Source organism: Heliangelus exortis, chromosome 14, assembly GCF_036169615.1.
Source record: "Heliangelus exortis chromosome 14, bHelExo1.hap1, whole genome shotgun sequence".
NCBI classification, from domain to species: Eukaryota; Metazoa; Chordata; class Aves; order Apodiformes; family Trochilidae; genus Heliangelus; species Heliangelus exortis.
Window position 1 is genome coordinate 16,832,442 of NC_092435.1, and position 12,988 is coordinate 16,845,429.

General features: G+C 52.0%; 1 protein-coding gene across 2 annotated transcripts in view; it reads right to left on the reverse strand.

Moving 5' to 3' along the window:
• SLC16A2 (solute carrier family 16 member 2) overlaps window positions 1-12,988 on the reverse strand; it is a 36,095-nt gene that overhangs the window by 1,389 nt on the left and 21,718 nt on the right. For both annotated transcript variants that reach the window (XM_071757657.1, XM_071757658.1), the window contains exons 2-5: window positions 6,986-7,130; window positions 2,040-2,502; window positions 1,505-1,648; window positions 878-1,106 (exon numbers count right to left, since the gene is read on the reverse strand). In XM_071757657.1, coding sequence (XP_071613758.1) covers window positions 878-1,106; window positions 1,505-1,648; window positions 2,040-2,502; window positions 6,986-7,130 — 981 coding nt within the window. The remainder of the gene's footprint in view (window positions 1-877; window positions 1,107-1,504; window positions 1,649-2,039; window positions 2,503-6,985; window positions 7,131-12,988) is intronic.

A 12,988-nucleotide genomic window follows, 5' to 3' on the forward strand; every position in this document is an offset into this window, starting at 1 on the left:
GTTTTTATGCCCCGGGATTAAAGGCTATGGCGAGGAGGCCAAGAAGGAAACCCTCAACCATCCTTCTGATGTAACCAGACACAATGGGACACATCCCAGATGAACCCAAATGCAAGCTGAGACACTGTTAACCAACCAACCAACTAACCAACCACTTGAGGTGGTTCTTCCCAGCCCTGTGCTGGCCTGGAGGTGCCAGAAGAAGCGGGAAGGGGCCGTTCCTCTGGAGATTGCCTCCCTCTGGCAAAGCCCTGCTTTGCTTATGGATATTTTATCTCCATGGGGATGTCAGCTGGAAAATACAGGCTGGCAGATCCCTTAAAAACCAAGGAGGTCCTGCACGTGTGAGCTCAGCAAGTCCTGACACAACCAGGCCTCCTTTGAGGTCAAGGCACTGCCGTTTATCGGCTCTGGAAAGTCCCACTGAGCTTTCTCCTCTGTAGATACTTGCCTGGGGATCACATCCATGAAACACAGGAAGGACCTTCAGGTCCTTGCAGTACCTGAGAGGGCTCCAGGAAAGGTGGGGAGGGACTTTTTATAAGGACATAGAGTGACAGGATGAGGGGTGATGGTTTCAAACTGGCAGAAGGGAGATTTAGATCAGATATTAGGAAGAAACATGAGGGTGCTGAGCCCCTGGCCCAGGTTGCCCAGAGAAGCTGTGGCTGCCCCATCCCTGGCAGTGCTGAAGGCCCTGAGATGCTACCACGACCTGATACTACACCTCTACTCCAACCTCCACAAAACACAACAAGCCAGAAAATTCAGCCCCGTATGACTGCTCTCACGCCAAAAGACCACAATGGATGGAAGGTGCTGGAAGCATCTCCCTCCCCAGCAGGTGCTCCAGGCCCAGCATCGTGGTGCTACCAACCTGCTATCGGCGTGCCCGCCGTCATGGGCACGGCCATCAGCCCCATGAGGTACCCTATGGCCTGGGATGCCTGCATTGGCCCCACCAGCTCGAAGGCGATGGGGGCTATGATGGTGGTGAAGAAGCCATCGCAAAGGCCGAGGAAGAGGCAGATGACAATGACGCCCTCGAACCCTTGGCACTGGGGGATCATCATGCAGAGGAGGCCCAGCAGCATGAAGGACACAACCTGGGGAGACAAGAGTGGGCAGGGTGTTGGGATGGAGGAGGAGTGGGGCTGGGCAGCAGGGAGTGCCATGGAGTTGTCACCGAAAAGGTCGATGGCATCGGCCCCTCCTCTGGACCCAGCACAGCCATCCATCCTCTGCTCTCGTCTCGCAGAGGCCCTTAAGAATAACCTTTTAAGAAGCTTTAGGAAGGATTAGCTGCTGGATTAGCTGCTAGATTTCAGCAGTTTGTTTTTCAAAAACCACAGGAAGGTGAGAGGGTATCCGGCAGCTTGGGAAGAGCTGAGACCACAGACCTTGATTGCTCAACAAGACACAAAGAGCTCAGCTCCAGCCTGTAACGTCCCTGCCCATCACTGAGGTTGGCCAACAGGTACTCAAGGAGGGGGACCCAACATACCTGCAGGTAAATCTTCTTCAGCCCGGGGATGCAGTCACCAATGCGGCCTGAAACCAAGCGCCCCAGGCCTGCCATGCCTCCCATGCAGACCAGGAGGATCCAGTCCTTTTTGGTTTCCTGAAATCGTTTCTCCACGTATTTTACCTAGGAGGGAGGGCAGGATGCAAGGCTGTGACTCCTCAGTAAGTTAACCCCTCCCATAGACTTCCCATAGAGGGTTGGTGGCTTTGGGGTTGGTTGTATGACCCTCGTGTCCACGCCACCACCACCCACCCCAAACTCAACAGCCCCTACTCCTCTCCTGTGACTGATTCTTGAGCCATGAGGGACTGGCTTGCTCACCCTGGCATAGAGGAGACACAGGAGGAGGACAACATGTCTGTTCCCACCCCTTCTCCCCTTTCCAGCCTTCAAAGGTGGCTCCGTCCTGCTGCCCATCTCCACCTTCCCACCTCCTCCCTCACCAGCCTGGAGAAGCCCTTTTCCTTCAGGCAAAGGGACCTCCCTCCCCTCCAGCCCCAGCTGAGGCTCTCACCAGGTTCATGTAAGGTACAAGATATCCCAGGACGGCCGTGGCGATCCCGAAGGCCCAGATCCGATAGGTTTTTCTCCGGAAAACCCTCAAGTTGAAATATTTGCGTGTCTGGGCCCAGCACTGCTGCCTCATACTCCGGCTGCCCAGCTTGTCCTGCCCGTCGTGCTGAGAGTCACAAGAAGGTGGCAAGATGGGCCGGTAGGTCAAGGACAAGAAGATCTGGATGAGCATTAAGGCACTGAGTACTTGGAAAGTATGGGCCAGCCCGATGGCCTTTCCCACCATCTTCAGGAAGAAGGGGAGAGGCACGGAGAGGAGGCAGCTGCCTCCAGCCACCAGCCCGTTGGCCAAGCCCAGGCGGCGCTTGAAGTAGTGACCGAGGATGACCAAGGAGGGTTGGAAGGCAAAGGAGCTGCCACAGCCAAAGAGGATCCCGTAGGTGAAGTAACGAACTTCCAGAGATCTGGTGGGGGGAAAAAAAGAACCAAAGACCACATCAAAGAGGTTGCGTTAAGTCTGGGGCTGAGGAGGCTCTGGGTTTGTTCAGCCTTGAGAGGGAAAAGCTTAGAGGAGGCCTGATTCCCATGTTCCAGTATTTAAAGGGGGGCTACAAAGAAGATGGAGACTCCCTGTTTACAAGGAGTCCCATGGACAAGACATGGGGCAACGGGCACAAGTTGCTCCTGGGGAGATTCCCATTGGACACAAGAGGAAAATTTTTCACTCTGAGGACAGTCAGACACTGGAATGGTCTCCCAGGAGAAATGGTGGTTTCCTCACTTTGGAAAGTTTTAAGTCTCATCTCAACAGTGGAAAATTTCAACATGAACAATAATATCAGAAGGGTTGGACCAGACAGCCCTTGAGGTCCCTTCTAACCTGACATCCTAGGATTCTGCAATAAGTGCAGCTCCCCATGCTCCTGCAGAACCTGGAGCCAGGACCCAGGCCTCACATCCCACGGGTGCTACGCAGATGGTCTGACCTCCAGGAGCTTAGCCCCAGCCAAAGCAAGGATTATCCTCCTTTCACAGTTGGCACGTTTACTCATTGGGAAAACAAAGCCTGGCTGGAGAGGGCTTTGTGCAAAGAGGACCCAGCACCAGCCAACCCATCCTCCTTGGGAAGCTGACCTGCCTTGGATGGGTTGGAAATTACAGCAGGCAAGATTTTGTAAGGTAGGCAGAGTGGGTTATTTTTAGTCAGAAAATTTTTTTTTCCCACCCCCCACACAGAAAGGACAAATTGGAAACATTCTGCATTCCCTGTTTGAAAGCAGAAGGCACCAACCCCACTGGTTTTTGGGCACTTACAAAGGGAACATTGTGTTTCTGCCCAGGTTTCAGGCTCCTTAATTAAGTTCTTCTACCTCAGCCTCCTCTGGGACCTTCAATTACACAGTTAATAGATCTAATTTGTACCTCACATCTGTGGCTTCTCTCAAGGAAGGAGCAAAGTGGCTGCTATACAGCAGGAGTAGAAAGTCCTGAGAGCCCTTGGAAGGAGCCTTTTCCCAGGTGCCAGCCCATTTTTCCCAACAAAAGCAGCTGAGAAAGGAGCCTCCAGCTGGCTGCAAAGCCAAAGCAGGGCAAACCACCTGCTGGGTTCCTCTCCAGATGATGGATTGGTTTTCCTCACCCCTGTGCAATGCATCCAGCTGCACAAGTCTGCCACAAAACACTGCACGGGAGGACAGAGCCATGGAAAAGTTGGGGCAGCTCCCCCAGCACGAGATGCTCCACCAATGGGGTCTTTGACACTCATGGGAAATACTGAGTGTCTCTCATGAAGTGAGCCAGAAGCCAACAGCCCAGCTCTAACAGAATGCTTTGAAGCTGAGCAAACCTTTCCCAGCCCCTCATTTCTTCCATTACATCCTCAGCTGGCCAAGCAGAAGGGGTTTGCTGCACCCAACAGCTCGAAGGCTGTCAGGAGAGGCAATTTCCAGCTCCTCCAGAAGGAAGCCACGTCAGAAACCCCCTCAGCAGGAGGCAGGCAAGCAGCTGGGCTGTGCTGCTCATGTCCCTTGGCCAGCTCAGCTGGGTCCCACCAGCTCTGGAACTGCAGCTAAGCTGATGTGTTGGAGCAGTGGAAACAAACCCCGTGGATCCCATCTGCTCCCGTGGACACTGAGACACCTCAACATGAGCAGGGGTTCCTTCCTTAGCCAGGATTTTCCATCGGGAATCAGCCAGCTGCTCTTTGGTGGGAAAGGTGGCATTGTCTCCCTAGGATAATGAGGCCTCCCATGGATAACACCTGGGACAAGGAGGTGGCCCTGCCTCACTGACAGCTCAGAACAGGAATGTCCCCAGCTCAGCACAACTGGCAGAGGTTGGGAGATGTCTCTTTGCAGGAGGAATTGGGCAGAAATTGCAGAGAGGAGGGAGAAGTAGAGGAAAAGGGACTCAAAGCCCACCACAAAACTCTAAATGGTGGAGAAGAGGAGGACTGGGAGGGCACTTGGGGGGGGATGGGGGGAGATGAAGCTGTCCCTGCTGAACTGGTCACCATCTCCTACTCCTCACACTGAAATATCCCCCTAAAACTGGAGGGAGGGTGAAGTCTGAACCCAACTGGGCTCTCCCTCTTCTTGAGGGTGCAGAAGATCTGAGGTGGCCTGAGCTGCTGACATGTGCAGAAGACACCTCAGTGCCAGGGAATGGCAGGAAAGCCCTCATCTAGACCCCATCCAGAAAACTTCAGCCTGCCCCAGGGCTCTGCTTTCCGGCAGATTTTGTTTATTTGGGGATTTTTCATCCAAAACTCCCAATATTTGGAGTGTAAGAGACACCAAGCATGAAGGGGTTGCTGAGCTCCCCCTGGGTGGCCACGATTTTTGGACCTGGGAACCCGAGTTCCTCTCTTTGGACAGAGCAAACCCATTCTAGAAAAAAAAGCAGGAGAAAAGGGTCAATGAGCCTTGATCCAGCCCTGCCTGATCCCTCGAGCTTTGCACCCACCAGCACTGCCTGGGGCACTTCCAGCTGGTAAAGGAGACCCCCAGAAATTTAAAAAAACAACCAAACAACCTCTCTCCATCATCCCGGGGGAGCGGGAGCCACGACAGCTGAATTTTGGGATGGGTCTTCACCATCCAGATGGAGCTCTGCCAAATCCCCATGGCTCTTCCTCCAGCTGCCAAGGGGCTCCTTTCTCCCGCTGAAGGGAGGTGAAGGAATGGGAGGCGAGCACGGGGAAAGGCAGGAAATGGGGATTGCAGCTCTGGAGCTCTCCTGGAAATAATATTCTTTTCTGCCTGGACCGTCGGAGTTTTGTTTTTGAAGGGCTCCACTGGCAGCTCCCTGGTCCCATGAGCTCTTTGGCTTCACATGAACATTTTTACAGTGGAGGAGGCAGAAGATCAAGGCTGGGCTGATCAGGAGGAAAGCAAATGACATGGGAAATGCCTGCTGGGACTGACTGTGCCTTCCCCCATCACCAGGACCTCTTAAAATCAAAGGGGTGGCACCGGTGGAGGAAGCCAGCAAGGGTGGTTCCTCCCACCCTGCTGCTGGGCGAGATGGTTTGGGCATCTCAAGTCCCCCAGGCTTTGCCAGGAGGCTCTGAAGCTGCCTTCTCCTCCTCCCCATCACACACCACGTATCCACAGGGAATCAGGGTTGGGATGAGCATGAGGGGACCAAGGGGAAAGGGAGGTGGTGGCCCGCTGCCCGGCGCGGGCAGGGTGGGCAGGGAGGAGCAAAGAGCAGGCAAGTCACCCACTGGGAAACCAGAGTCTATTTGCTTTAAAACAAACATACAAACAAAAAAAATCCCACTCCTTGAAGAATTTAATTAAAACAATATTGATTTTAACTGAACCCAACCCAAAGCAATGCCTTTGTTCAGAAAAACTGGGGCAAAGGATGCTTTGGAGGGTGTCTCCGTGGTGGCTTTGACATTTAACAAGTGCCACATAAAGAAGCCCAGAGGTGAATTCGTTTTGCTCCTACAAAGACACAAATGTCTGGGGTTGGAAAGACTCTCATATTGCTCAGCCTGGAGCAAAGGAGGCTGAGGGCAGATCTTCTGGATCTCTACAACTCCCTGAAAGGAGGTTGAAGCAAGAAGGGCTCTGTCTTCTCCTGAGGAACAAGGGATAGGACAAGAGGAAATGGGCTCGAGTTGCCCAGGGGAGGTTTAGGTTGGAGACTGGGAACAGTTTCTTCCCCAAAAGGGTTGTCAGGCCCTGGCCCAGGCTGCCCAGGGGAGTGGTGGAGTCCCCATCCCTGGAGGTACCCAAAAGCCACATGGATGTGGCACTTAGGGACATGGTTTAGTGGTGGCCCTGGCAGTTAATGATTGGACTGGATGATCTTAAAGGTCCTTTCCAAGCAGAATGATTCTATGATTCTGTGATTGAATCAGGTACATCTGCCATCCAAATGCACATCAGTGAGTGCCTGCCAGCAGAAATTCATGGCATGGGATCAGTCGTGGAATAAAAGGAGTAGCAACCCCCCAAGCCAGCCCAGGAACAGCCCAAACTACTCCAACCCTATCTGCCTCCTCCTTCCCACCAGCCCTGTGTGGAAACTCCCTCCTGATAGGTGCAACCCATCCAACAGTATTTTAAACATTAATTTACTTTCAGTACCAAACACGAAACTGGTTGTGAAGGAGACTGGGTTAGTCCAGGAGTGTTTCTCAGGAGCTCTGTGCAAGAGGCACATCAGCTTCTCACTGCCTAAGACCAAAGGAAGGACCCGAGGGCCGAAATCTCATAAAAATAAAGTCTCTTGTGCAAGTAAAATTGGCTCTCATTATACAAGGTCAAAAGAGCAATTTGGAGAGGCTGCAGGGATGCCAGGAGCCCTCCTGTCTAGATGGAAACCACCTGTTTTGCCCCAAGAAACAGCAAGAAAGGATTGGCAGGGGGGTTGGAGGGAACAGGGAGGAAGAGGAGCTCGCCAAGGAGCTGGGCAGCCCCTCTGCAACCTTACTTGGTGAAGGAGCTGGAGAGGAGTCCAATGAAGGCAATGGCAGCTCCCATGGCTGCCGTGGTCCTGCAGCCGATCCGGTCGGTGAAGATGCTGACGATGGGAGAGCAGAAAAAAATCATGCCCATGGCCAAGGAGCCAACCCATGCTAGGGAGAGAGAGAAGAAAGGGGATGGTCAGGCTGGGACATCAAACCCAGGCCAGGAGAGGAACAAGCAGGGACCAACTCCACCCCATCAGCCCATGAATTAACAGTCAGCTCATCAGGAACACATCACAGCCTGGGAGGCAACCCAACTGCTCACCGTGTGACAGAGACCCAGCCAACTTTTCCTTTTATTCCCCCTCACTCAGTTCAAACTCATCCTGGAGCTTCCAAGCCTCCTTTCTAAGGGCCCTCATGGTGTGTGGAATGACACCTCCACTGCCATCACTTCCACTGGGGACATTCCACGGCCCAAAGCTCCCCGAGCTCCTCAGAGCCCTCTGCTCCCTGCCTTGGGGCAGGAAGAGTTTCCTACCTGGAGTTTCAGCTCTGCATTGCCAGGTCCCACACTCCCTCACAGCTGCTCCCCCAAGCTGGGACCACATCACCTCCCCCTGGGATTTCTGGCAGCTGATGGGAGACCCAGGGTGATGCCCAAGCAGGACCATGATCTCACATCTCCTTCCAACCCACCCCTGGAGAAAAGCACTGTCAGGGGGAATGTCTTTTTTTTTTTTTTTTTTTTTTTTTTTTTCCAGAAACTTTGATTATTTGCAGATGACTTCAGATTGTCTCCTCCCTGCCCTCCACCTTCTCTCTCTCATGACTATTTTGGGGTGGAAAGGCAGCCTTTCAAGAAAAGCAATGTGGCAAGGCAAACAAGCCTCAGTCTGCCAGCTCTGCAGAGAAAGAAGAGGTCCCTTGGGTGAGGTGTAGAGCAGGGCAAGAAGATGGATGGGCAAGAGGTCCCTAGACCTACCTGGCACCCATGGGCACCTTCTGGAGCATCTCCAGCTGCTGGCTCAGAGCTGCCCCACACAGCCCTCCCCAGGCTTGGGTTTTATGGTTTTTTTATTTCCTTTTCATGGGAGTTGTGGTTTTGGGGGTGGTTTTTTGTTTTTTTTTTTTTTTAGTTTTTTGTTTGTTTGTTTGGGGTTTTTGTGTTTTTTTGGTTTTTTTTTCACCCAAACCGAGTGCTTTACAAACCCTTTTAGCACAAATCCCCCCCTTACCCCCCATCCAGTAACAACCTCCAAGAGCCAGGAGACCTTCAGAAAGCAGCCAGGTCCCTATTAAGAGCAAATCCCCAGCTGCACAACAGCCTCTCCAAAAGACCACACAAAGCAAAGCCTCCCTAGCCTGGGAAGAGCTGACCCTTCCAAATTAATAACGAGGTCTCAAGGACCCAATTTACTCCCAACTTTTCCATAAGAAAAGAAAGGGGGTGAGAACAGGGTGGGAGTCGCCGGGCTCTCGCCTCAATGCAGCAAAAAAAAAAAAAGGGTGAGGAGGATGGTGAGGACCCCAAAGCCCCCATCTCCAGCTGATTTTCTTGGTTCTAAACACAAGGCAGAGTGTAATGAAAGTCCTTCTAATGGGATTAGGTGGCACTGCTCCAAAGAGCAGTCTAAAAGAAGTTGGCGAGGGGGTGAGGGGTGGGAGGGGAGCCAAGATGGGAAAAGGCTCGTTAAATTGGATAATATACTTCCAGAAATGTTCCTTTTACTCCAGCCAAGGCAGTAAAAACGTTAGATGGCCCCGTCATGTTTGAAGTTTGTTATTTTTGGAAATTACTTTCAGAAATGCGGAAATAAAAGAGCATAAAAGCGAAGTATTAAATTTAAAGGGCCAGATTCGGATCCTAATAACCCGGGGATTTACATGCAAATGAGCAGGATCAATCCCTGTGCCCCCCACGCCCCCCTATCCCCTTCCAAAAAATAAAATAAAAAAAAAAAATAATGCACACTCACCTGCAGAGATCAAAGCAAACCCAGGGTGAGAGGCTCAGCAACGGGTGTTTAAAAGCTCCTCCAGCTTTTGGGTTTGCAAAAAAGGAGATATCGCTCAATTAAAATTGGTAAACACATCCCCCAAAAATAATAATTTTTTTTAAATGATATAAAAATAATTATAATTGGGGAAGAAAAAAAAAAAAAAAAAAAAAAAAAAGGAGTCTCGTGGCAAAATTGCTCTACCTTAGAGAAAAGGGCTTACCACAAGCAATGAATAAAAATAGGCTCGGGGAAGAACATCAAGTTAAAATTAGTAAGAACAATAGCTTCACTTCCAGAGCGGGGTTTTTGTCTTCCCAACGTTTCCCAGCGAAGCCCCAGGAAGCCGGGAGAGCTGGGCCAGCTCCAGCACTGGAAGGAAACCTCAGCAAAACCTGGGGGCAGGAGAAAGCCACCTCAGTCCTGGTGTGATTTCCACTGCAAGAGCCCCCAGAGAGCAGGTGGCACCATTTACCCTCCTGTTCTATCTCTTTTCACCCGGGGCAGGACAAGGCTGGAGGAAAGCCATGGCATAAAACCCCAGGTTGGGAAAAAAAATGGGGTTCGGGTGAAATGGAGCCCCAAACCTGCCCCTCCAGACGTGGGGTTGGAGTCCCTGGGCTCCCAGGGGACTTGCTACTTGATTTTTGAGGATGGGTGTAAGGTGGTAGTGAAGTTCCTCCTGGATGTGAAGGGCAGAGGCAGCCACTCTGCTGGTGGAAACCAGACAGGGTTTCACCAGCCTGAGTCAGGGCTCCCCTTTGGCACCTCCTCAGATGCTGGAGGAGTTAAGACTTGATTTAAAACCCATAGGAAAAAAAAAAAAAAAAAAAAAAAAAAGGGTGGTGGGGGGGAAAAAAAAAAATCTTTGCTTCTGATTTCCACAGGGTTTGGATGAGATGGTTAATTCCTAACCCAGCCACACCTCACAGCTCTCTGTGGCTGACAGGCTGGGTGAGATATTGAAGCACATGAAGACAAGCCCCCACAAGAGGCAGGAGCCTTATCAGCACCTTATCTGCAATCAAGCAGATCCCTAAAAGAAATAATGGACAAAAGCCAGCTGGGGATGGGGCTGGAAGGAGCTCAAGAGCTGGGTAGAATTTGGACAAGAGTCGGGTTAAGACTTGATCAAGTCTTGAGGTGCCCTAAGTCCAACCACCTCCTGGAAGCACCAGCTGAAGGCACTGGTTTTGGTGGTTTTGACACGGATGGACCCAGTTGGCAATGGCTGAGAAACCCCTTTCTCCAAGGGATGCCTTTACAGAAACACCAAAGACCTCAGGAATAACTTTTTTAGTTAAAAAAAAAAAAAAAAAGGTATGTAAAGCTTTTTGAGAGGAGAAGTGAAGATGACTCAAGCCTCATCCAACCAAGTTTTCAACACTGCCAGGGATGGGGCAGCCACAGCTTCTTTGGGCAGCCTGGACCAGGCTCTCACCACCCTCCCAGCAAAGAATTTCTTTCTAAGATCTAACCTCAATCTCTTCCAGTTTGAAACCCTTCCCCCTCATCCCATCCCTCCCTGTCCTTGTCCCAGGTCCCTCCCCAGCTTTCCTGGAGCCCCTTCAGGCACTGGAAGGTGCTCTAAGGTCTCCCCATTGCAGCTTCTCTTCCCAGCACCCCCAACTCTCTCCTCCTGGCTCCAGAGCTGCTCCAGCCCTCCCAGCAGCTCCAGGGCCTCCTCTGGACTGGCTCCAACAGCTCCGTGTCCTGCTGGTGTCCCCAGAGCTGGACCCAGCACTGAAGTGGGGATCTCACTAGAGCAGGGGGGGGGCAATTTCCCCCTCCCTCCCCCTTCTGGCCACACTGCTTTTGCTTTCCAGCAAGGCCATCCCAAAGGGATGAAAAACTCTTCCTTGCCTGTATTTTCTTGAGCAGGAAGAGGTTTCTGCAGAGCAGATCAAGGTGGGCACGGGAAGGTGAGAAACAACAGAGGAAAATGTCACCACTCGGAGACACAGATCCAACCCTCCCCCCCCCCGGGGCCGAGCTCATTGTTCCAAAAAACATCATTAAGAGCTCGGGCTGCAACAGGACTTGGGGCTGAGCCTATTTGTTCCTTTAAAACCCAATCTCCAGGGACAGAGAAGAAAGGGACGTCGCTCTCAGCCGTGCTTCCCCGCTGACCCAAATACCCCGGGCTGGAGGGATCAAGGACCAGGAGGTGACCTCAGATCCGTCGCTGGAGGAAGTGTCTTCCCTCGCTTCCCGCGGCTTCTCCCGCCGGGCAGGGCAGGGCAGGGCAGGGCGGTCACCGGAGGGGATGCTCTGGGGAGGGTCAGCATCCCCAGCCACTCCGTATTCCTTGGAGGAGAGAGAGGTGGGGCAGCCCGAGGCAACTCACCTCCAGCTCCCAGCTCCATCAAGAAATCACCCATTTCCCGAGCCCCGTGTTTTCTGGGGAGAGGGAGGGACGTAGTGAAACGAGGCAATGAGGCAACCAGGTGCCACTAATTGCCTCTTTTCACTACAGAGGGAAGCTCTGCTGGCACAACCGACCTCATCACACCTCTTCAAAGCCCTCCCCCAGCCCTACCTGGCTCCTTTTTTGGGGACCCAAGCAACCTTGCCCACGCAGCCATTGCCGGGAAGGGGAGGGCTGTGGCCTCTCCTGGCGGGGCTAACGCGAGCCACCCGCGGCACATCTGTCTGCAAAACCGAGCAGCTGTTTCGTTTTGTGCCCTTCAAACCCCATTTGCGTCATCCTCTCGCTCCTTCAAAGCAAAGCCTGAAAAAGTTCCCAACAGCTCAGCCCCGTGGACTCCACACCCCCCGTGGACCGAGCAGATCCCGGGGAGGGTTGGTCAAAGCTTAAAGAAAGACAGAGGCAAAGTGACATCTGAGGAGGCCACCACGAAGCACAGCAGGAAGGGAAAACAAGCTGGAGAGCAGCTCACAGGAGCTGAGGAGGAGCAAACCAAAGCTGGGGAGCAACAAACTGAAGCTGAGGAGCAGGAAAATAAAGCTGAGGAGGAGCAAAGCAAAGTTGGGGACCAGGGGTTGAAGCTGAGGAGAAGCAAATTGAAGCTGAGGAGCAGGAAAATAAATCTGAGAAGAAGCAAAATAAAGCTGAGGAGCAGCAAAATAAAGCTAAGGAGAAGCAAACTGAAGCTGAGGAGCAGCAAACCAAAGTTGGGGACCAGGAGCTGAAGTTGAAGAGCAGCAAATTGAAGCTGAGGAGCAGCAAAATAAAGCTGAGAAGAAGCAAAATAAAGCTGAGGAGCAGCAAAATAAAGCTAAGGAGAAGCAAACTGAAGCTGAGGAGCAGCAAACCAAAGTTGGGGACCAGGAGTTGAAGTTGAAGAGCAGCAAATTGAAGCTGAGGAGCAGCAAAATAAAGCTGAGGAGAAGGAAAATAAAGCTGAGGAGAAGCAAACCAAAGCTGGGGAGCAGCAAACTGAAGCTGAAGAGGAGCAAAGCAAAGTTGGGGACCAGGAGCTGAAGCTGAGGAGCAGCAAATTGAAGCTGAGGAGCAGCAAATTGAAGCTGAGGAGCAGCAAAATAAAGCTGAGAAGAAGCAAACTGAAGCTGAGGAGCAGCAAACCAAAGCTGAGGAGCAGCAAACCAAAGCTGAGGAGAAGCAAACTGAAGTTGAGGAGCAGCAAACCAAAGTTGGGGACCAGGAGCTGAAGTTGAAGAGCAGCAAACTGAAGCTGAGGAGCAGCAAAATAAAGCTGAGGAGCAGCAAAATAAAGCTGAGGAGCAGAAAAATAAAGCTGAGAAGCAAACCAAAGCTGGGGAGGAGCAAACTGAAGCTGAGGAGCAGCAAACCAAAGTTGGGGACCAGGAGCTGAAGTTGAAGAGCTGCAAAATAAAGCTGAGGAGAAGCAAAATAAAGCTGAGGAGAAGCAAACTGAAGCTGAGGAGCAGGAAAATAAAGCTGAGAAGAAGCAAAATAAAGCTGAGGAGCAGCAAAATAAAGCTAAGGAGAAGCAAACTGAAGCTGAGAAGAAGCAAACCAAAGCTGAGGAGCAGCAAACCAAAGCTAAGGAGAAGCAGACTGCAGTTGAGGAGCAGCAAACT